We start from the raw sequence: 23,084 nt of genomic DNA on the forward strand, positions 1-23,084 counted from the left end.
ATGAGGTACATAGAATCGTAGAATTGGAGGGGACTTTGAGGGTCATCTAGTCCAACCCCCTGCAATGCAGGAAACTTTCACCCAACATGGGTCTTGAACCCAAACCCTCTACCAAGTGGGACGCAGGTGGTGCTGTGGGTTAAACCACAGAGCCTAGGACTTGCAGATCAGAAGGTCAGTGGTTCGAATCCCCGTGACGGGGTGAGCTCCCGTTGCTCGATCCCTGCTCCTGCCAACCTAGCAGTTCGAAAGTACGTCAAAGTGCAAGTAGATAAATAGGTACCGCTCCGGCGGGAAGGTAAACGGCGTTTCCGTGTGCTGCTCTGGTTCGCCAGAAGCGGCTTAGTCATGCTGGCCACATGACCCGGAAGCTGTACACCGGCTTCCTCGGCCAATAAACAAGATGAGCGCCCCAACCCCAGAGTCGGCCACGACTGGACCTAATGGTCAGGGGTCCCTTTACCTTTACCTTTACTCTACCAACTGAGCTGTTCCATCTCATGGCACAGGGATTACCCTGGTATCCTGAACAGCTTGGCTCTCATACTTTTACCGAAACTTTGTTCCTCTGTTCCTGAGCTGAGTCTGCCATAATAATATATCATTTAAAATTTGGGAGTGGGTCTGAGAAGCTACAACCCTTAGCAGAATACATTTCATTGCCTTGCCATTCAAGTCCTGTAACAAACAGAAAAGAGGAGCGTTATTTGATTTTCACGTTGTCTGCAGATAGTTTGCGAAATGTGACTTGCCTGGTCTGTTCAACCTGCCGTGGTATCATGTTGGGTGTATCCTGTGTTTGGAGCTCCTAGTGCTTTCTGGTTCCTGACTTTTCTCACTTTCTGTATGTTCTACAAAGCTTAGTACAAAAAAATTGTATATATATGGTGAGAAAAGGGCTTGAAAAGTAGAATATTCAGTGTCAGCTCACAGAAATCATGAAAAGTGCGCCTCCCGCTTTCACTGATTCTCTTGTTTCTGCCCATTCTGGAACTTTCCCCTCGGAAGCATCAGGAAATTCCACCGTGAAAGGCAGCCGATGTCACAGGGTTGCAAACCGTAAATTTCTTACTGGAATGGTGACTCAGTGAATGGCTTTTATCTCGGACCGTTTGGCTGGTTGCCACCCCTGCTTTGAGTCAGGGAGGAATTCCCCCCTGTTCCCCAGCCAAGTTGGGGAGGGATGCAAGTTGCTCAGCGCTGGAGCGTCTGCTTGGATGCGGAAACCCCAGGTTCGCAGCATCTCTGGGTTGGGCTGGGAAAGGCTCCCTGGAGGGCTGCTGCCTGTCAGAGTTAGAAGGGTCAGCTGCTTATAATCCTAAGGTCATGTTGGCTAGTGACTTGGTGCCTTGTCCCTCTGTAATGTGTGGCTTGGCTTGCTTGCTCGAGCTTTTGCCCTGTAAGCACCCCCTTTGTGCCGTGGATTGAGAAGAGCTTTCCTCCCTCTCTCCTAATACTAGAACTCGTGAGCGAAGCAGAATGTTGGAAGATTCAGGACAGGCAGCGCACAGTTAAACTATGGAACTCCCTGCCACAAGGGTCAGAGATAGCCACCAACTTGGGCAGCTTTAATAATAATAATAATAATTTATTATTTATACCTCGCCCATCTGGCTGGGCTTCACCAGCCACTCTGGGCAGCTTCCAAAAAAATTAAAATACTGTAATACATCAAACATTAAAAGCTTCCCTAAACAGGGCTGCCTTCAGATGTCTTCTAAAAGTCTGGTAGTTGTTCTCTTTGACATCTGGTGGGAGGGCGTTCCACAGGGCGGGTGCCACTACCGAGAAGGCCCTCTGCCTGGTTCCCTGTAACTTGGCTTCTCGCAGTGAGGGAACCACCAGAAGGCCCTCGGAGCTGGACCCAAGTGTCCAGGTAGAACGATGGGGGTGGAGACGTTCCTATACTGGCCTGAGGCTGTTTAGGGCTTTAAAGGTCAGCACCAACACTTTGAATTGTGCTCGGAAACGTACTGGGAGCCAATGTAGGTCTTTCAAGACCGGTGTTATATGGTCTCAGCGTCCGCTCCCAGTCACCAGTCTAGCTGCCGCATTCTGGATTAGTTGTAGTTTCCGGGTCACCTTCAAAGGTAGCCCCACATAGAGCGCATTGCAGTAGTCCAAGCGGGAGATAACCAGAGCATGCACCGCTCTGGTGAGGCAGTCTGCAAGCAGATAGGTTCCCAGCCTACGTACCAGATGGAGCTGGGAGACAGCTGCCCTGGACACAGAATTGACCTGTGCCTCCATGGACAGCTGTGAGTCCAAAATGACTCCCAGGCTGCGCACCTGGTCCTTCAGGGGCACAGTTACCCCATTCAGGACCAGGGAGTCTTCCAACTCTTGAAGGAGGAGAGGGCTCTCGATGGCTAGTGGCCATAACGGCTATGCTCTGCTGCCAGATTTGGAGGCAGCAATGCTTCTGAATATCTTATGCTCTTCTGCTCAGGTCCTGATTGCGGAATTCGCACTGGGGCATCTGGTAGGACACTGTGAGACCAGGATGCTGGACTAGATGGGACATTGGCCTGATCCAGAAGGCTCCTCTTATGTTCTTGCGTTCACTTGGTTCTCTACAGGACGTTGCAGTCTGGATGGCTAGCATCCATCTGTTGTGGGTGATGGCTCCGTCCGAAAATAGGATTCTTGGCTCAGTGTCTTTGCCGCTTCTTCAGATATTGCCCAGTGGGTATTGGACATCTGCAGCAGCTGGGATTGGTTCATAGGATCATAGAGTTGGAAGGGCCTTCTCTGTGGTGGCACCCGCCCTGTGGAATGCCCTCACATCAGATGTCAAGGAAATCAACAACTATCTGACTTTTAGAAGACATCAGAAGGCAATCCTGTATCAGGAAGTTTTTAATGTCTAATGCACAATTTTTTATGTGCAGTAAGACGCGGGTGGCACTGTGGGTTAAACCACAGAGCCTAGGACTTGCCAATCAGAAGGTCGGCGGTTCAAATCCCCACAACGGGGTGAGCTCCCGTTGCTCGGTCCCTGCTCCTGCCAACCTAGCAGTTTGAAAGCACGTCAAAGTGCAAGTAGATAAATAGGTACCGCTCTGGCAGGAAGGTAAACGGCGTTTCCGTGCGCTGCTCTGGTTCGCCAGAAGCGGCTTAGTCATGCTGGCCACATGACCCAGAAGCTGTATGCCGGCTCCCTCGGCCTATAGAACGAGATGAGCGCGCAACCCCAGGGTCGGTCACAACTGGACCTAATGGTCAGGGTTCCCTTTACCTTTACTAAGCCGCCCAGAGTGGCTGGAGAAACCCAGCCAGATGGACAGGGTATAAAAGCCCTATACGGCCTAGGACCCTTGTACCTACGGGACCGCCTCTCCTGGTATGTCCCACGGAGGACCTTACAATCTTCAAACAAAAACATCTTGGAGGTCCCGGGCCACAGGGAAGTTAGGCTGGCCTCAACCAGAGCCAGGGCTTTTTCGGCTGTGGCCCCGATCTGGTGGAACGCTCTGTCACAAGAGACTAGGGCCCTGCAGGACTTGACATCTTTCCGCAGGGCCTGCAAGACGGAGCTGTTCCACCAGGCCTTTGGCCAAGGCACAGCCTGACCTCCTTCTGTAATCCTCATAGAACTCTAGCCCAATGGTTGCCATTAATTTGACTCTGAATTGATTTTAGAATGAACTGATTTTAGAATGCATTTTAATTAACTTATTGTGATTTTATGTAAGCTGTGTTACTGTTGCTGTTGTTAGCCGCTCTGAGCCCGGCTTCAGCTGGGGAGGGCGGGATATAAATAAAATTTTCTTATTATTATTTTATTAATTATCTAGTTCAACTGCCTGCAATGCAGGAATTTAAGCAGAGGTTGCCTCCCCAACCTCTGCTTAAAAATCTCCAAGGAAGAAGAGTCTGTTCCTCTGTCAAACAGCTCTTCCCATCAGAAAGTTCTTCCTGATGTTTTGTCAGAATCTCCTCTCTATGATTCCCCATCCTATAACATACAGGTGCTTCCGGATGCTCTGTATCTGGGGGGAAAAAACCTGACCTGCTTTCCTCCTAACCTGTCCCAATTTTGTTCCCCAGGGCTGAGAATTACTGGTGGCGGGGTCAGAACAAACGGACCCTGAAGGTGGGCCAGTTCCCACGCAACACGGTGACCTCGGTGGCAGGGCTGTCCGCCCATGACATCAGCCAGCCCCTCAAAAACAGCTTCATCCACACGGGCCATGGAGACACCAACCCGCAGCAGTGCTGGGGCTTCCCCGATAAGATTGACGAGTAAGAACTTTCGCTCTTTTCTCTTTCTCCCCAGTTTCCTTCCCCTCTTCTGTTCAGGGGATTCCCGGAAGGACCGGCCGTGGCCTGGTGGCTGTGGGGGACGTGACTGGTCCCAAGGCTGCCTGCCCCATGAACTGCCAGTCTTGGGGGCTCCTCTGGAAAAGCATGCATGTGCCCACTCACAGCCGCTGGCCAAGGCAAGCTGACTTCTGTGCCAGTGGGCCAAGGCCCCTTTCGGTCAAGAAATGGCCTGGGGAGCTGTTTCAGGGCAAGGGAGGGGCCACCAGTTATGGGCCTGATTAGGGCAGTTGGGGGGCTGCCCCACCAGGCTCAGTCTGCCCTCACCCTTGCACCTTTGTGGCTTCTGCCTTGCGTCCAGTCCAGAGGGTAGCCGACACTGTCTGCTTGCTCCTCCTCAGTCTCTGTGGGGAGGAGGAGGGGAGCAAAATTAGACTGGCTTGGCTGACCCTGTCGTTGGCTCTCTGGCGCCACCTGCTGCCAGGCTCCCAGCCTTCCACCCTACCAGTCCCAATGGACACTGTTTGCCACCGCCGGCAATGGAGCTTTCGGCTCAGGTGCACTCCTTCAGGGGCTTTGGTTCCTGCGAGCCACGTGGCGGGCAAGGACCAAGCTGTGGCCACAGCCAAGCGCTGCTCCCGTGGCAGCCAGGCACTGGTTGTGGATGAGTGGCACAGACCATGCAGGGCAGAAATTTGCAGCTGCATCAACTGCGACCAGGTTGTACCTTGTCCTGCTCATTTTGGTCCGCACGCCCCCTCTCTGTAGAATTGTTGTCTTTCCAATGCAGATGTGCTCCAAATTTTGCCCACACTGTGAGGACGCCTTGCATTTTAAATCTTCAGAATGGCAATCCCGTGAGACCTGAATCCTAAATGTCAATCCATTTTTTTAAAAAAAGAATTGTTTGTCCATGCTAGAGATTCTGCTGCCTGAATGATACTCCCTCCCCCTAAAACAGCGGTTCTCAACCTGTGGGTCCCCAGATGTTGTTGGACTGCAACTCCCATCATCCCTGAGCTCTGGCCTTGCTAGCTAGGAGTGATGGGAGTTGTAGTTCAACAACATCTGGGGACCCACAGGTTGAGAAAGGCAAACAACAACAACCGCACCCCCCCCCCCCAAAAAAATGTGCTTCTAGATTCTCACATCCCCCCGCCCCTGAATTTAGATTTTGGCAATTTTATCGCCAGGAAATCCAGAACTTTTCATTGTTTCAGAATGTTCAGATTCCAGTTTGACATCTGAAAAGTCATGCTTGTTCGAACCCTGAGCCCCTCCGGTGGGTCATGAGCACCGTTGCCATGGGCTTTGCAGAAGTTGGGGGCCTGTGGGTTTTTGCTATGCGGCTTGTGGCTTTCAACAGTGTGACGCAGCAGCAAGAAAAAGCTAATGTTATTCTAGGCTGCATCAACAGAAGTCTAGTGTCCAGATCAAGGGAAGCAATAGTCCCACTCTATTCTGCCTTGGTCAGACCACGTCTGGGGTCCTGTGTCCAGTTCTGGCCACCACAATTTAAGAAGGATGTTGACAAGCTGGAAGGTGTGCAGAGGAGGGTGACCAAGATGATCAAGGGTCTGGAAACCAAGCCTTATGAGGCCGTTGGGTATGTTTAGCCTAGAGAAGGCTGAGATGTGATACAACAGTCATCTTCAAATATCACATGGAAGGTGGAAGAAGCTTGTCTTCTCCTGCTCTGGAGGGTAGGACCCAAACCAGTGGTTTCAAGCTACGAGAAAGGAGGTTTTGACTAAACATCAGGAAGAACTTTCTGACCGACCTGAGAATATACTATGACGCTGCATGTTTTAGATGGATCAGAGACTGGATTACATTAGATAATAATGACATTCTAGACTTGGAGGGATGGAACGACAGATACCGCTGGCATGCCCACTCTACAATTCTGTGACTCTAAGCCATGAGTGTTGTGAGATTGGCTTGGCATTTTCCTTCTTAACCAACCGTCTGCCCTTAACCAAGGCAGGCAGGCTTGTATTGTGCCCGCTGCCAAGCCTCACACTTTGGGCTGGCATCTTTCCCATGCATGAGCCTCCAGGTCCTTCCTGCAGCTCAAAGGCAAAGAAGGGTCGGTCAGATCAGGAAGCGCACCTGCAAAACCCTGCCGTGCCCCATGTTTACGGGTTGCACCCTCTCTTTCCGAGGAACCGTCTCTGAGCTTCGCGTCTGTGTTTCGTCATCTCTTGTGTGGGTGGCAGATGCAGCAGCGCGTTCAGGTTGTGCCAAGCCCGAGATGTTCCCATTGCAGCCGGCAAGGTGTAACAACACTGCCCTTGCCCTCTGCTGTGCCAGCCACACCTTTCCTGGCCTTCCCTGTTCCCCATGGCGCTGGTTGGATCGAAACTGGGGTGCCCAGCAACACCCAAAGCTTGGGCTGGGCTTAACAGGACGACCCGTGGGGCAGGGTGGGGCAGGGTTTTTTTAAGTGTCCAGGAACAAACTTAAGTGCAGCAGATTCAAACTGCCGCCCCCAGGTAGCTGTTCTTTTATTGGCCTGGCAGAAAACTTTGCTTTTCATCCCCTGGGCCAATTGTTTGACTTTCCCTCTAGGAAGGCTGCTGCTACGGACATCACAAGGAGATCTGTAAGCCTTCTGTCCAGGGCTGGCTCGATGTAGGGGAGCGGTGGGAAGAGGCGGTGGCAGAGGGCAGTGCAGACTCAGAGGCAGGAGACAGAGTGGAGACAGGCTGCTGAAGAATCCAGGGAGTCTCCCCCTCCTGCTGCGACAAGCTCCCCTCCCTGCTGGTCTCCTAGAACCCCTGGAGAAATGAAATGGGCAGAGCAGTGGGTGTTTCTGGAGAGGAGTCCTAATGGGCACTGGGAAGGTGGGCACCTTCAACCCTTGCAATTGCTTCATCAGGATCTCCTGGAAAGAGTTGCTGAGACCTGAGCTGTGGTTTGTTTCCTGGAATAAAGATTTAGCTGACATTGTTTTGGCTGCTGACCTGCACCTGACACCAGCCCTGGTGGCTTTGGGGGGCACAGACCACCTTGCATTTGTGTATTCCCTGCAGCTGATAATGCCTTAAGGGTTCAGAAGGGGAAGTTGTGACAGTGAGACTGGATTTTTTTATCAGCGCTGCAGCTCCCAAAGTAGGCAGTACTGCCCCCTGGGGTGGGGTGGTGGGATTACCTAGGAGGTGTAAATGACCACCAGACTGTAAGAAACTGGTATCCCTGTCTCATAAGTTTTGTTGATTTAATTCAACTAAATGGCTTTAGCCGGGTTTTGAATGAATGAGCAGCTAATTGTTTCTGTTTGGAATTTTGATGTGTTGTTATCTTCCTTAATGGGTCCTGTAAACTGCTATTCTGAATAATGCTTTTCATAGGGTAGGGGGCCCTGGAGATGTGTTTATGGAACTAACAAGTCAGTGGCTCTAAAAAGGCCAGGTAAAGGTAAAGGGACCCCTGACCATTAGGTCCAGTCATGGACGACTCTGGGGTTGCGGCGCTCACCTCGCTTTACTGGCCGAGGGAGCCGGCGTACAGCTTCCGGGTCATGTGGCCAGCAGGACTAAGCCGCTTCTGGTGAACCAGAGCAGCACACGGAAATGCCATTACCTTCCCGCTGGAGCGGGACCTATCTACTTGCACTGGTGTGCTTTTGTACTGCTAGGTTGGCAGGGACAGGGACCGAGCAATGGGAGCTCACCCCGTCATTGCGGGGATTCGAACCACTGACCTTCCGATTGGCAAGCTCTAGGCTCCTGTGGTTTAGACCACAATGCCACCCACGTCCCTTAAAAAGTTCAGGAGCCGCTGGTTTATATGCTTTTCTCCTTTTTTCCCTTCTCTGCAGGCTCTACCTGGGCAACCCTATGGACCCCCCCGATGTCCTAGGAGTCGACTTGAATGCAGCCAGGCCCACGCAGCTCCCCAGCAGAGCGAAAAGTAAGGAGGTCCCTGTGGCCCCCAAACCCAATCCCTCACCTATTCCAACCCCCCCACTCCTCTTGCCGGTGCTGGATCCTGCCCAGTTCAGCCTGAGCCTGGCATAGCTGCAGACATGGATCTGGATGAATGCACCGTAACTCGGAAGAACTACAAGGCCCAGCATGCTTTTCTGTGTCATCGCTCCCTGCACTGCATGCTGGGTGTTGTAGTCTGCGTGTGTGATGTTGCAGAAGCCTGGCTTGCTTGAATCATTTCTCCTTTGACACATGGTGATCCTGGAAGGTTTAGGAAGATCTCGTGTTTCCAGGAGATCAATGGTGGTGGTGTCCTCTAAGCTTTTACTGGCTTTGCAATGGCTTCTTGGCCTTTCAACGTGTCTCCTCTTTTTGTTTTTTCTGGCTCCTCTGCTTCATAGATGCCAATTTCAGAAGGGGGTTGTTGTGGAAGTCTCTAGCAGTAAGGGGGGGGGGTTGCAAAATTATTAGACCCTTGATTGCAGCCAGAACGTTTGCATCAGCCTTCACTTCCTGGGGGGTCTTCCAGATATTTTTTTGCTTTGAGTCGCATCAGTCCTCCATCTAGCCATGGAGCTGGCTGATGCGTGTGGTCAGGCCCCAGGTTGGCCAAGGCCATAGCTGTCAACTTTCCCCTTTTTTAAGGGAAATTCCCTCATTCCAAATAGGATTCCTCGCATGTTTAGCCTGGAGAAGAGGAGGTGAAGGGGTGATATGATAGCCATGTTCAAATATATAAAAGGATGTCACATAGAGGAGGGAGAAAGGTTGTTTTCTGCTGCTCCAGAGAAGCGGACACGGAGCAATGGATCCAAACTACAAGAAAGAAGATTCCACCTAAACATTAGGAAGAACTTCCTGACAGTTAGAGCTGTTTGACAGTGGAATTTGCTGCCAAGGAGTGTGGTGGAGTCTCCTTCTTTGGAGGTCTTTAAGCAGAGGCTTGACAACCATATGTCAGGAGTGCTCTGATGGTGTTTCCTGCTTGGCAGGGGGTTGGACTCGATGGCCCTTGTGGTCTCTTCCAACTCTATGATTCTATGAAAAGGGAAAGGTTGACAGCTATGGCGAAGGCAGATCTGCATCAAGTGTGTCATAGCATTAGAGTGTTGAACTAAGACCTGGGAGACCCGGGTTCAAATCCCCACTCGGCCCCATGAAGCTCACCGGGTGTGACATTGGGGGCCGGTCACTGCCTTCTCTTAGCCAGACCTACCTCTCAGGGTTGTTGTGAGCGTAAAACGCGGAGTGGGGAAGAGCCCTGTGTGCCACCTTGAGCTCCTTAGAGGGAAGGATGGAATAAACAATAACTAAACGTAATAAACAAATGCAAGAATGTAAGTGGGTAGTCTTAACCCCCCACGTTTAGAACCACTGACTATCTGTAGGCTACAGTGCCAAAATGTGATGCAGTTCCTCTGTTCAATGGGAAGGCATGGGAAATTTGGTTGATCTTGAAAATTTTGAAAAATTCAGTTCTGCACTGCGGGGGATTGGACAAAACGTCCCTTGAAGTCCCTCCCAACTCTTGACCTCTGTGATACTCTTATTTTCTACCCCAAAATTGGTGTCCATTGCAGTGACTTCTCTGCCTTAATGGGACAGCTTTGCACAACTTGGGCATTTCCGCAATATAACCAAACTTTCACATCCTGTCCCTTCCCATTCAGTCCTTTGCAATGGTGCATACCTGGATTATTCTTTTACGTTTCCTCAGACTTCAGGGCGAATCCAGTTCGGCACCTGCAGCAACCGCCTCCTCTCTCCACGCACCTGGTGGCTTTAAACCAGAGGTGGAGAACTACAGGCTCTCTAGAGCTTGTCAGTCTCCGGCTGCCATCATCCCTGACCAATGGCCATGCTGCCTAGCGCTGATGGGAGCCCCACAACATTTAGGCACTGTTTCTCAAACGTGGGTCTCTGGCTGTTGTCGGACTACAACTCCCATCATCCCTAGCTAGCAGGACCGGTGGTCGGGGATGATGGGAGTTGTAGTCCCAGCAAGAACTGGAGACCCACATTTGAGAAACACCTGGGTCAGAACGGCTTGCCTGCACTGTCCCTTGCCTCTTCTCTAGCTGCTTCTTGCACCCCCCACCCCACTCTGCCCCACTCTGCATGATGCTCACTCTTTCTGTTCTGTGGGGTCTCTGTTTCTCTCTCTCTCTTTCTCCTGCAGGGGAGCCTCCGCCTCGGCCACCTCAGCCCTCGATCCTCCTAAAGAGTAAGTGGGGGCGCTTCTCAGGCCGCCCTGCCCCCTGCGCCTGCTCTCTGCGCGCTCTCTTAGCTCCTCTCTTCACAGGTACCTGGGTGTGCATGTGTGTGTGTGTCCCGGTGTGAGCTGGGAGAGCTCCCCGCCTGCATTCAACCATCCCTGCCTGGCTGCGCACACAGAATTACCGGGGGCATGTGAGGAACTCCAGAGAGGTGCGCAAGCGAGGACACAGGAGTACTTCTAGCTAGGGATGAGTCGGCAGTGTAGTGTGTGGCGCAGCAGCAAAGATAGCTGACGTGATTCTAGGCTGCAACCAAAAACAAACAAGATGAATTTTAACAGGGAGAAATGTAAAGTATTGCACTTGGGCAAAAAAAATGAGAGGCACAAATACAAGATGGGTGACACCTGGCTTGAGAGCAGTACATGTGAAAAGGATCTAGGAGTCTTGGTTGACCACAAACTGGACATGAGCCAACAGTGTGACGCGGCAGCTAAAAAAGCCAATGCAATCCTGGGCTGCATCAATAGGAGTATAGCATCTAGATCAAGGGAAGTAATAGTGCCACTGTATTCTGCTCTGGTCAGACCTCACCTGGAGTACTGTGTCCAGTTCTGGGCACCACAGTTCAAGAAGGACACTGACAAACTGGAACGTGTCCAGAGGAGGGCAACCAAAATGGTCAAAGGCCTGGAAACGATGCCTTATGAGGAACGGCTAAGGGAGCTGGGCATGTTTAGCCTGGAGAAGAGGAGGTTAAGGGGTGATATGATAGCCATGTTCAAATATATAAAGGGATGTCACATAGAGGAGGGAGAAAGGTTGTTTTCTGCTGCTCCAGAGAAGCGGACACGGAGCAATGGATCCAAACTACAAGAAAGAAGATTCCACCTAAACATTAGGAAGAACTTCCTGACAGTAAGAGCTGTTCGACAGTGGAATTTGCTGCCAAGGAGTGTGGTGGAGTCTCCTTCTTTGGAGGTCTTTAAGCAGAGGCTTGACAACCATATGTCAGGAGTGCTCTGATGGTGTTTCCTGCTTGGCAGGGGGTTGGACTCGATGGCCCTTGTGGTCTATTCCAACTCTATGATTCTAAGTCTAGTGCCAGGGGAATAATAATAATAAAATAATAATAAAATTTTATTTATATCCCGCCTTCCCCAGCCAAAGCCGGGCTCAAAGCGGCTAACAACAGTAAAAGTAAACACGGCATTCTAAAATCAATTCATTCTAAAAGGGCTTGTGAATTACACTGGGCTGGGCTGCGTCCTTGCATCATGTACTAACCTTGTTACCTGGCATAGGTAAGAACGGGGTGGGGTGGGGGAGGAAGCTAGGGCAGGTGGGAGGATGCATGGCTGTGTGGAGTGTGCAGGAAGGAAGCAAGGGGGTTGCATTTCAGGGGGTTGGGCTAGATGGCCTTTGGGTACCCTTTCCAACCTTGCGATTCCATGGCTCTAAGAAGCATGTTGTGTGTTCAGTGCACGGGTGGTGGAGACAGCAAAGCAGAACAGCAATTAGTTCAGTCTTTGTGGCTGGGGGGGGGGGCGCAGGATTATTATTTTCAGCTGTTTGCTCCAAACAGATCTTTCTTTGTAACAGGGCTGCTCTATCCAGATCGGTGTTAGTTTGTTGGAGGGGTGTCTCTTCTGCAACATGACTCTGATGCAACGATAGTACATCGGGGGGTGGGTTTATACGGGTCTGTCCACACACATAATTCCACTGTATTGGCTGTTCTGCGACGCTTCCCCAACATTACCGCATTATTGCCATCTGCAAGAGCACTCTTCCCCTATAGCGCAAGAAAAGGGGGACAAAATTAATGAACTGGGGCATTAGTTGTTTAAAAGGTTGCAGGATCTCAGCAGGAAATTATGGGACAGGCACCATTTAGGAACAAAGCAGTACTTCTGCCCCAAAACAAGCTGGGTTGCATATCATTGCATCCTGAGCACAAATCACCACAAGGGCACGATAAAAAAAATGACCTCTGGAGGGGCCCTGTTTTCTCTCTCCTTTTGGAATATTGTGATTTGGACTTCAGGGGCTGATCTGTGCTGGGTCAGGGGATGAGCCATCCCAAACTGCAGTAACAAGTTATGGTCAATCCAATCCAACTCTCTGATTCTATCATGGACCAAAGGGGATTCCCCACCCCTGATGCCCACCAACATGGTGGCAACATGGCACTTGTAGGCCCAGGTGGGCCCATGGAAACCACCCCTGATGCCCACAGGGTCCTGGCTGAAATTTGGCTTGAAAGAAGTGTTCTGTTGTGTTTAATAGGTTGCCATGTGTGCTTGGTTGTGGGAATGTGTGGTGGCTACAACAGTTTCTCAAGTCTGCGCACGGCCCCATGGCCACCCTTGCTCTGGAAGAAACCAAATCTAAAAATCATGGCCTCAAATGATTACCTACCCCTAAATCCTTTAGGGATATCAAAGCTCTGTATCATGTTGTCAGACGTTGGTGAAACGAAAGGATAGAGGAAGGGTTGGGGGTTGATGAGTAGGGGCAGCAGTCATCAAAGTGTTGAGAGTTGTATAGGATATTATGGAGGTATCAAGCAACCTTTGCCAACCTGGTGCCCTCCACGTGTTCTGGGTGATGGGCATGGTACTCCAAAACATCTAGAGGGCATCTGCTTGGCAAAGACTCAACTAGAGGTTGCCAGGGTTATTGAGATGACCAACCTTGAGGGTTCCGAGTGGCCTTCTTGGGGTCAGACGGTATGATGTCAGAAGGACGGGGACCCCTGTTCCTAGCTCAGATAGCCCATGAGCATCGGAGCGTCCTCTGCCCCCAGGACCTCACCCAGCCCCCTTTTCCCTTCCAGAGCCTTCGTACGATCCTGTGAGCGAAGAGGACAACCCGCTCTCCTTAGGCCTCAAGCACCTCTGCCTGAAGAAGCCCGGCACGGGGCGAGGTCTGCGCCCGGCCAAGCCATCGGCCCGCATCTCCGGCACCAAAGTGGGCGAGAGGCTCCTACTGCCCCGGACCAAGGGGGGCGCTCTGCCCGGCAGCGAGGTAACGCTGATTGACTTCGGGGACGAACCCGTCCCCACCACCCCCTCGCCCATCGGGGAGCTCTGCGCCCCGTCTCTGGCGAAGCTGGCCATGGAAGCCTTCTCCCTCTTGGACAAGACACCCCCTCAGAGCCCCACGCAAGCACTGCCCCGGCCCCTCCACCCGACGCCCATCGTGGACTGGGACGCCCGGCCCCTCCCTCCGCCCCCCGCGTACGACGACGTAGCGCAAGACGAAGACGACTTCGAGGTGTGCTCCATCAACAGCGCCGAAGGGCTGGTGGGGGGCCGGGGCAGCTGCAAAAACTGGGAGAAGGGGGAGACCGGGGATGGCTTTGGGTCCAAGGAAGACACCACGGCTCTTCCGCTGGAGGACAACCTCTTCCTGCCGCCCAAGGAGATCAAGCAGCCTAGCCCTGCCCAGACGACAGAGCTCTTCCAAGAACTCCAACAGGAATGCATGAAGCACCTCAACGTGCCCTTGGGAGCTTCCTCTGTGGCCTCCACGCCCAGCCCAGGGGAGGACAAGCCCCAGATCCCACCTCGCGTCCCCATCCTGCCCCGACCAATCCGCCGGAACGAGCACGGGCGCTGGTCCGGGGAGCTGTCGGCGGGCGAGGAGGACCGGCCTCCCCAGATCCCGCCACGAGAACCGTTGTCCCAGCCTGGGTCCAGAACCCCCAGCCCCATGGCTCTGCAAGGGGGGTCCCCGCAGCCGAGGACCAACCTGTGCTCCCCGTTGTCCCTGGGGGCGTTCCTGTCCACGTCACCCGGCAAGCAGCCCATGCCCACCACCCAGAGCTTTGCCCTGGACCCCAAGTACGCCACCCCCAAGGTGATCCAAGCGCAAGGGAAGGAGAGCGCCAAGGGCCCCTGTATCCTGCCCATCGTCAAGGACGGCCGGAAGGTCAGCAACACCCACTACTACCTCCTCCCCGAGCGCCCGCCCTACCTGGACAAGTACGAGAAGTTCTTCAAGGAGGCCAAGAACCCCGAGGAAGCCCCGCCTCCGGCCAGGGTGGTCACCACGGCCACCGTCCGACCCATGGTCCAGCAGCAGCCTGACTACAAAGCCAACTTCTCCTCCAACAACAGCAACGTCCCCTTCAAGGCTTCCTGCGGCCTTCAAAAGATCATCTACAACAGCTCCGATAGCCCCAGGCCCTCGGAGAAAATACGGCTGGTGAGTGGCTTTCTTGGCTTGGGGTAAGAGCTCTCTGTGTTGGTGGGCACGCTTCTGTTGGAAATCAAGCCTTTATCAGGAGAAACTGGCAACTCTCCCAGGCACCCGGCTTGGTCTCCTGTTGACCTCCCTGTCTGCTTTCCCGGCAAGATCCAGGCAGAGGTCGTGATAGGCGATCCTTCTCAGTGTGAGAAGAACACCCCCCCTCTTTCCTGCCCCCCCCCCCCCGGCAGGGGAAAGAGATAGACAGAAACGTATTTACATGCCTTTATTTCTGTCTTTGCAGCGTTACAAAAAACATGACTGCTCTCTTCAAACTCCAGCAGTCGAGAGACTAAAAACACTTCCTGTACAGCTCATATTACACTCTGAGCTAATTCCGGTGCCCTCTGTTTCCCACGGACAGTCCCAACATCATGTGATGTTGTTTTCAAGCAATCAGCTCGCAGCAGCATTGCTTCTATATCGTAACAGCTTCGAAACCAACCTTGCCATCCGAAAACGTGTCTTGTTGCTTTGTCTGGGTGGACCATGTGCTAAAAGTAAACCCCCAAATTCTGTCCCAACGTCCTCCAACGGACTCCTGCGGCAACAAGGGTGCAGGAAGGCCCATGGGCCAAAATGTGGCCCTCCAAGATTATCTGACCCTTGGAACCCTCCCCAGGCCCCCCACCTCCTTGCTCTTTGCCCTCCAGAAGAGCTTTTTCCTGGATAGATTGTGTCCCTAAATGGCAGTAATGCCTAATGGTTGCCTGGGTGAAGGGACGGCTGTGGGCAGAAACCTCTGACTCTTTTCGATTGGCTGGAATGTCGCCGGGTTTCCAGTGGTAGGAGTCGTATTGCTTGCTCTGCCCCCATTCCGCCACTGGACCCATACCCACCCCACGGCATCACTAGTTATGCTCCTCCTTTTCCAAAGTGCCCTTCTGACCCCACGGTGTGACTGGGGGTCACCATTTGGTGATCTGAAAAGCCCGAGAGCCATTGCGCTGTGCTGGGTGGGCCAATGTTCTGATTCAGCTTCATGTGAACAAACCTGACTCAGATCTGCCCACTAGCCCTCAGGTAGCATTCGCACGTGCTCCCTGCTCCCCCAACCAGTTCCTCAAACTCCAGCAGGACCCTGAAGGCCGAGAGACAGGCAATCGAATGGGGTTTTCAAAACACAAATTTAAGCAGTAGTTCCTGGCACCACTTCCTTATCCCAGAACAGCCCCCGAAAAGTAACCTAAGGAAGGGAATATTTTCTTTCTTTTAATAAAATTTTATTAGATATTTTATAATTATAAAGAAAAAAAAAATGACAAAAAAATACATGAATTCAACAAACAATACATCGACAGTAAAAAAGAAAAAAAACAATACAGCAATACAACATAAGTAAAAAGAACAAAAACACACATCCAAATTTTTATATCCCAATCTTTCATTAGCTTATTTCCTCGACTTCCTCACACCTCCCTTTTTTGTATTCTAGTTCAAATTATCTAGTTCAACAAATCCTTTCCCTTCAGTTTTTTCCAGACTGCCCCACTCTATGTCACTTTACCGTGACACAGACAGAAATCCAACAGGTGCTCTGGCAGGCGACTAAGTGGATTAGGCACTGGTTCCGCTTCCCCGACAGAAAGGCACAAAATACAAAGGCAGGGGAAAATTCTTTTCCAAATTTATTAAAAAGAAAGGTTATTCAGAGCATAAAAGTTGGCACATCTCTTACAAATCCCAAACAGAAAATAAAAACATAATTTAATATCACTGACTATACTCACAACAAGAACAGAAGTACAAGCATAACAGTTCAAAGATGTTTCCAACTGGGCCTGCACCTCGGGGCACCAAGGCAGGCATTCAGCATAACAAAGCCTCAGCATGATAGGATGCTCTGCTTGGCAAGATGATCTGTTGCAATTTGCATCTTAGTTTCTTCAGGTTTCATCCTTCTTGAACCCAAATGGATCCAAACTTAGAAACCAATTAGTTCTTTGGATTAATTAGCAATTTGCCAATGGTTACATGGAGGAACAGGGACGCGGGTGGCGCTGTGGGTTAAACCACAGAGCCTAGGACTTGCCAATCAGAAGGTCAGCGGTTCAAATCCCCGCCACGGGGTGAGCTCCCGTTGCTCGGTCCCTGCTCCTGCCAACCTAGGAGTTCAAAAGCACGTCCGAGTGCAAGTAGATAAATAGGTACCACTCCAGCGGGAAGGTAAACTGCGTTTCCATGCGCTGCTCTGGTTCGCCAGAAGCGGCTTAGTCCTGCTGGCCACATGACCCGGAAGCTGTACGCCGGCTCCCTCGGCCAATAAAGCAAGATGAGCGCCACAACCCCAGAGTCAGCCACAACTGGACCTAATGGTCAGGGGTCCCTTTACCTTTACATGGAGGAACAATAACTGAGGATTGTTAGGAGGCTCGACAGCTGAACTCTGTTTATTCAAAAGGGCCTTGAAGATTAAAGCATTCCCAGAGACACACCAGATGCTTTGAGATGTAAATTAGCCATATAACCCTCTCACTCTGAATCTACAGCCCGGACACCCAGGTGTCAAGACCACAAATCAGCTAGAAACTTTCTTCCTGCTAAGGGAAAAAGATAACCCCGCTCACACTTTTAAAGTCAAAAGTCTGTAATTAAGACCCAAATACACATCCCCAACATCCTACAGTCTTTGGTTCTCCCAGCATGCACCTCTTCTACTTGAACCAAAGTCTTTAAACTACTAAGATTTCCCAATATCACTACACCTCATTTTTTGTGTTTAGGTCAAGAGTGGGCCGCTCAGGGTCAGGGCATCTGATTTCCAAGCAGAAAGCTGGGAAGGCCCCCTGCAGAGCTGCTGTCAGTACTTGGTGACCGTAATCAGCTGGATCAGTGGTTTTCATCCAGTGTGCCGTGGCACCCTGGGGTGCTTGAATGATGGTCAGGGGTGCCCTTGGCAACACTGGCCTCTGTCCCTCTTTCCTTCCCTCCTTCCTCTTGAAGGAAGGTGAGGACAGGTGACCTCACCTAGGCCCGAAGTCACCCCCCACCAAAGCAGGCTCAAAGCTTCTCAAAGCTTCTCAAAATCATTTTCTCAGCAGCTAAGCATCAGAAACATTCCGCTCTGCTGTAACCAAGGTAGAGAACAGTCCATTGTTTCTCAGGCCTTTCTCATGCCTTCTGGCCTTGCTAAAGAACCACATTGCAACTTGCTTTCTGTCCGGGAACCATGCCAAAGCACAAGAATGAAACAACTGGAACACACTGAAACCCCCTCACCCCCTTTCCTGCCAAGAGTCCACAATAGTTCCAAGACAGCTTTCTGTACATGCTCAGGGGAACACATCATGGGGCAGGACTCCTGAGGGAGGAGAAAGGAGGAGGGAACCGGAAAGGGGTATATATGCTTGTGCACATGACTGTGAACTCGTGCATGCTTTTGTGGACTATCACACTTGCTCCTTCTACCAGTTCATGGATGGTAGAAATAAAACCTTTTTCTCTGAAACTATTCCTTGAGTGTCTGTTGACTCCCACTTCCCTTTCCCAGGCGCAATATTTTTCCCACCCGAGGGCAAAGCCTCATAAGGCTACATTCTGATGCCCTCTTGTGTCTCTGCCTCCCAAAAGCTTGTACAGCTGTTTATTGCAGCAGCCCTGGCTACAAGCTCCCCAGGAGAATGGTGCCTCTGGTGCTGGCCAGGTGGTGCTGGTTGCCAGGAGCTGAGGCGGCCTAGGAGTAAGCAAGCATGCGGGTGAGGAAACCCAGCCAGCCAGTGTCACGGTCCGGCCTACGGGCGATCGAAGTCCCAGCTGAGGACGTCAGGACCGGGGGCAAGATGGTGGGGTGGGAGCAGGAATGAGGCTCCAGAAGCCAGGGGTCCGAGGGTCAGGAAGCAGGGAGTCACCAAGTCAAGGGTCCGAGGATCAGGAAGCAAGAAGCCAAACGCAGCTAGAAGTCTTCCCAGCTCTAGCCACCAGGTGCAGTGAGTTACCAAGTGGCCTCACCTGTGCGGCCGTGCCTTGCCTCTCCAGAACAAACTTAGGAAGGCCCCTATCCTGCGAAGCCCTACTGGTCAGAGGGCCCGGCTCCTGCGCACACTCCTGACAGCCAGTCTGCCAGCCCTTGCTGTTGGGAATGGACAGAGAAGTCCTAGGCCCCTGTGGGGCAGTGTGAGGAATCACCTCTCTTTGGGGTGGGGTGGGGCAGCTCAGAGACCAGGGCGGTGGCAGAGGCTACCTAGATGACTCCCAAGGAGAGGGGAGAGGAGGCTGAGGGAAGGTGTTCGAAAAAGTTTGAGAGGCTGCCTGCTCTGCAGGCAAGGGGTGACCTCACTGGGCTCCTGAGCCCCACAGGAGTGCCGCAGAAAGAAGGTAGTTCAAGGGAGCCATGGACTCAAAAAGGTTGAAAACCTCTGAGCTAGATGGACCAAAACTAGTTCAGGCTGATTTTCTGTTTCTAAAAACGGGTGGGAGTTTTAAACTGAGTTCTTATTACGGTTTTGTTTCTCTGTGCTGCATATACATAAGGGGGTCCGAATTCTGCGCAGAGAAGTAAATAATAATAATAATAATAATAATAATAATAATAATAATAATAAACCAGTCCCTTGCTACATTTGTGCTTTTTGCTGTAGGTCCAAGAGACGGTTCACGGCGTCACCACGGAGGAGTGCCACACGGCACTGCAAAACCACAGCTGGAACGTGCAGAAGGCCATTCAGTACCTGAAGGTAAATGGCAGCCAGGGAGGTGGGCTTTGGGTGGGGAGGGCCGTGGCTCAGCCGTAGGGCATCCTCTCTGCATGCAATAGGCCACAAGCCGGGAGAGAGGGTCCTTGCCTGAAAACCTGGAGCTGGTTGGTGGAGACGGAGGGAGGAATAGTCTGGGTACTGTTGGAAACAAAAATTGCCCTTTTCCCTTATGGGGTATCCAAGAGCCCATATAAAGTCCTTACATAGGTTCCCTATTGGTAGGAGAGAATAACAGAGGCCACCAGAAAATATTGAGAAGCAAAGCAGCTAGTAAGCCTGATCTTTATTGATCTGTTGCAACAGGGTGCTCCCCTCACCTGCAGGAGAGGAAGAGGAACCCAGAAAAATGGCGCCCAAGGCCTTATAAAGACTTTTGAAATTGCCACCCTGTAGATCAAGACCACCCCTCAGATACATCATAGCTACATCAGAGAAAAGGCGGTCTACAACAGAAATTTGAGTGCGTTGTTTATCTCCTGTCTGCCAGGTTACCTTCATTGGATTGCCTGGGTAGCCTGGCCAGTCTTTTGTAATGATAAATACTTAGTTCCTGGGCCAAGTCACAGGCTCACACCCTATTCATATCTTAAATGTGCCCTTAAGACAGGATTTGTGAGGAAAGAGACAATGGGGAGGTTTCCCACTTTGACCTTGCAGAGAAAACATTTGCTCAGTTTAGGAATCAAAATGGTTCCAGGTTGGTCTTCCTGTGCTGATCTATGTACATGCTTGGTTGGCACGCTTATGAACATTACCATATATCTAAGACCATAAGATTCCTATCACAGTACAGGGCTGCTTCCTGTGTTCCTTGCCATCCCAATATTGCTTGGCAAGATGGGAAGGAGCTCTGCCATCCAAATGCTGCCAGGACAATGACTCCTTGCTGCACTGGGCTCACTTGAGCCCCCTCCGCTGGCCAGGCTGGGCACAGCCCCAGGACGGGAGCCCAGCGCCCGTGGGTTTGTGGCTCAGAGCCTTGACCTGCCTGCCTCCCCCCAGCTCAGCCTTGTGCCCTGTCCTTCCCCGCAGGTGGAGCAGCTCTTCTGCCTGGGCCTCAAGACGCGGCTGGAGTGCCACAAGGTCCTGGAGATGTTTGACTGGAACCTGGAGCAGGCGAGCTCTCACTTGCTGGATCCCTACAGCGCCTTCCGGCTCAAGTAAGAGCAGGACAACGCTTTGTGCCACGGCTGTGGACTGGCTTCTCGGTGGCTGCCTGCTCCGGGGGGCAGAGAAGCCAGGGCGGCCTCAGCAGATCACCTAGAGCAGGGGACCTTTTTTCATCCTGGGGCCGTGGGCCAGCACAAAAGCGGGTGGGGAAGCAGACCTAAATGTTGACCTTAGCAGCCCCCTTACATTTCCATCCATTCGTTTTATTCTATTTCCACGCAGCTTTTCACTCACACGAGTAAAAAAGCAGCTGTCAAACAAAAAATACCAACACACAACAGAACATCCCCATGACAACATAAACCGTATGGAGTAATTTATAGATCGCCAACAAAACCATGACAAACCATCAGTAAAGCAAACCTCCTTCTATAAAACGCTGTTAACAAAACAACTAAAAAATTGAGCTAAACAGCACAACAAAAGTCAGGTTAAGGAATTGCAAAGCATTGCAGCACTCGTAATGCACAAAATAGGATGAATGACATTAACAAATTACCAAAATCAAGCTAAGCACTGTTGAAGTCACACACATACACTCTCTCCAACCCCATGACTACTACTACTACTACTAATTATTATTATTATTATTATTTCAATTTATATACCACCCTTTATCAAAAGATATCAGGGCAGTGTACAACATTAGAAACCCATTAAGGGGTTGGACTAGATGATGCTTGGGGGTCCCCTCCAACCCTACAATTCTATGATTCTCTGATTACAAAACACCAATGACAAAAACGTAATAAAGGCATAGTAAAAAGCACACTGGCAGACAGCCTAATCTTCCACTCCGTTCAGCAAAAGACAGAGGCACATAATACCCGTACCAGAAACTCCATCCTGAAGCCAAGGCAGGTGAAAAAGGCTGTTGCTTATGGTGGGAAAAGCCCTTGGCTGATGCTCAGATGCAGTATCACATGGAGAGAGAGGATTCAATATGGACAGCTACCGTATTTTTCGCTGCATAAGACGCACCAGACCATAAGACACACCTAGTTTTTGGAAGAGGAAAACAGGGGGGGGGGGGGATTCTGAATCCCAGAAGCCAGGACAGCCAGCGGGAATGCTGCGCAGCGATCCCGCTAGCTGTCCCGGCTTATGGGATAGCCGCGCGCAGCCTCTTCCGGGCAAGGGGAGCCTTCATTCCCTGCCCAGGAGAGGCTGCATGCGGCTAAGGCTCCCCCAAGAGCCAGTGTGGTGTAGTGGTTAAGAGCGGTAGTCTCGTAATCTGGTGAACCGGGTTCGATTCCCCGCTCCTCCACATGCAGCTGCTGGGTGACCTTGGGTAGTCACACTTCTTTGAAGTCTCTCAGCCCCACTCACCTCACAGAGTGTTTGTTGTGGGGGAGGAAGGGAAAGGAGAATGTTAGCTGCCTTGAGACTCCTTCGGGTAGCGATAAAGCGGGATATCAAATCCAAACTCTTCTTCTTCTTCTTCTTTAAAGAGCGCACAGAGTGTGTGCGGCTCTTGGGGGCTTTTCCCCAAGGAGGGAGGAGGGCATCCCTCCTTGGGGAAAAGCCCCGAAGAACCGCACACACGCTCCACGCGGCTCTTTAAAGGAGCGCTGAGCAGAGCCTCCCGCCTGCATTCGCTCCATAAGACGCACACACATTTCCCCTTACTTTTTAGGAGGGGAAAAGTGTGTCTTATAGAGCGAAAAATACGGTATCTCTCTCTCTCTCTCTTTCGTTTTTGGGAAGGGCTGGGGGACTCTCTGCTTCCTCAGAGGCCCACTCCACATTTACTGAATTCTCGCTGTCGTCGTCCACTTACTGAATCTTTCCCCTTGCAGGCGGTGAGCTGCAGGAGTACCCCAAAACAGGAGTGGTTGACCCGACGTGGGTTCCCGTGGTTGGTGCTGCTCTGAGGAGCCCTTTCTGAGGAGGTGTACGGACCGAGCCTAAGTTGCCCCGAGGCAGAGGACAGCAGAGCAGAGGCACACAAGACTGTAGCTTGGTCCCGCTGGGCCAAACCCACACGCATTCCCCCCGCACCAGAGACCGGGCCGCTGACCCTTCCCCCTCCGCCGACCTCAGGCGGCTTCGTGTTTGCTTGTCGTCGTCGTCCCCGTCCCCCCGCTTCCGACCATTATTCCCATTGCTTCGTGTCGGATTTATTTTGTAAAGAGAAGTGTTACATTAATATATAAATATACTATTCTATTTTGGAGAGAAAGGTGTCGGTCAAATGCCAATTCATGTCCACGGGCGAATGGTGCGGGAGGGGGGGTGGAGAGTGTTTGGGTGAGGACTTTGTGGAAACTGGTCACATTGGAGTCCAGTAGGAGAAGGTGCAAACCTAAAAAATCTGAAGATTTCTCTTCCTGGAAATGGAAGCGTCCCTTTTTTCATGCAGCTGCCAGCCCTCAATAGCTAGTATAATGGACCCCTGACCATTAGGTCCAGTTGTGACCGACTCCGGGGTTGCGCGTTCATCTCGCTCTATAGGCTGAGGGAGCCGGTGTTTGTCCGCAGACAGCTTCCGGGTCATGTGGCCAGCATGACTAAGCCGCTTCTGGCGAACCAGAGCAGCGCACGGAAACGCCGTT

At 51.7% G+C, this 23,084-nt stretch overlaps 1 protein-coding gene across 8 annotated transcripts in view; it reads left to right on the forward strand.

Annotated features, from left to right (window-relative positions):
* Positions 1-22,711, forward strand: part of TNK2 (tyrosine kinase non receptor 2) — a 108,633-nt gene extending 85,922 nt beyond the window's left edge. For 4 of the 8 annotated variants that reach the window (XM_083441964.1, XM_083441966.1, XM_083441961.1 and 1 more), the window contains 7 exons: positions 4,051-4,245; positions 8,087-8,178; positions 10,375-10,419; positions 13,251-14,623; positions 19,243-19,338; positions 20,392-20,519; positions 22,329-22,711. In XM_083441964.1, the coding sequence (XP_083298090.1) occupies positions 4,051-4,245; positions 8,087-8,178; positions 10,375-10,419; positions 13,251-14,623; positions 19,243-19,338; positions 20,392-20,519; positions 22,329-22,335 (1,936 nt within the window). In that variant the 3' untranslated portion in view covers positions 22,336-22,711. The remainder of the gene's footprint in view (positions 1-4,050; positions 4,246-8,086; positions 8,179-10,374; positions 10,420-13,250; positions 14,624-19,242; positions 19,339-20,391; positions 20,520-22,328) is intronic. The other 4 variants (XM_083441967.1, XM_083441968.1, XM_083441962.1 and 1 more) reach the window with 1 other exon arrangement.
* The last annotated feature ends 373 nt before the right edge of the window (positions 22,712-23,084 follow it).

This window comes from Podarcis tiliguerta, assembly GCF_965153285.1.
Source record: "Podarcis tiliguerta genome assembly, chromosome: 5".
NCBI classification, from domain to species: domain Eukaryota; kingdom Metazoa; phylum Chordata; class Lepidosauria; order Squamata; family Lacertidae; genus Podarcis; species Podarcis tiliguerta.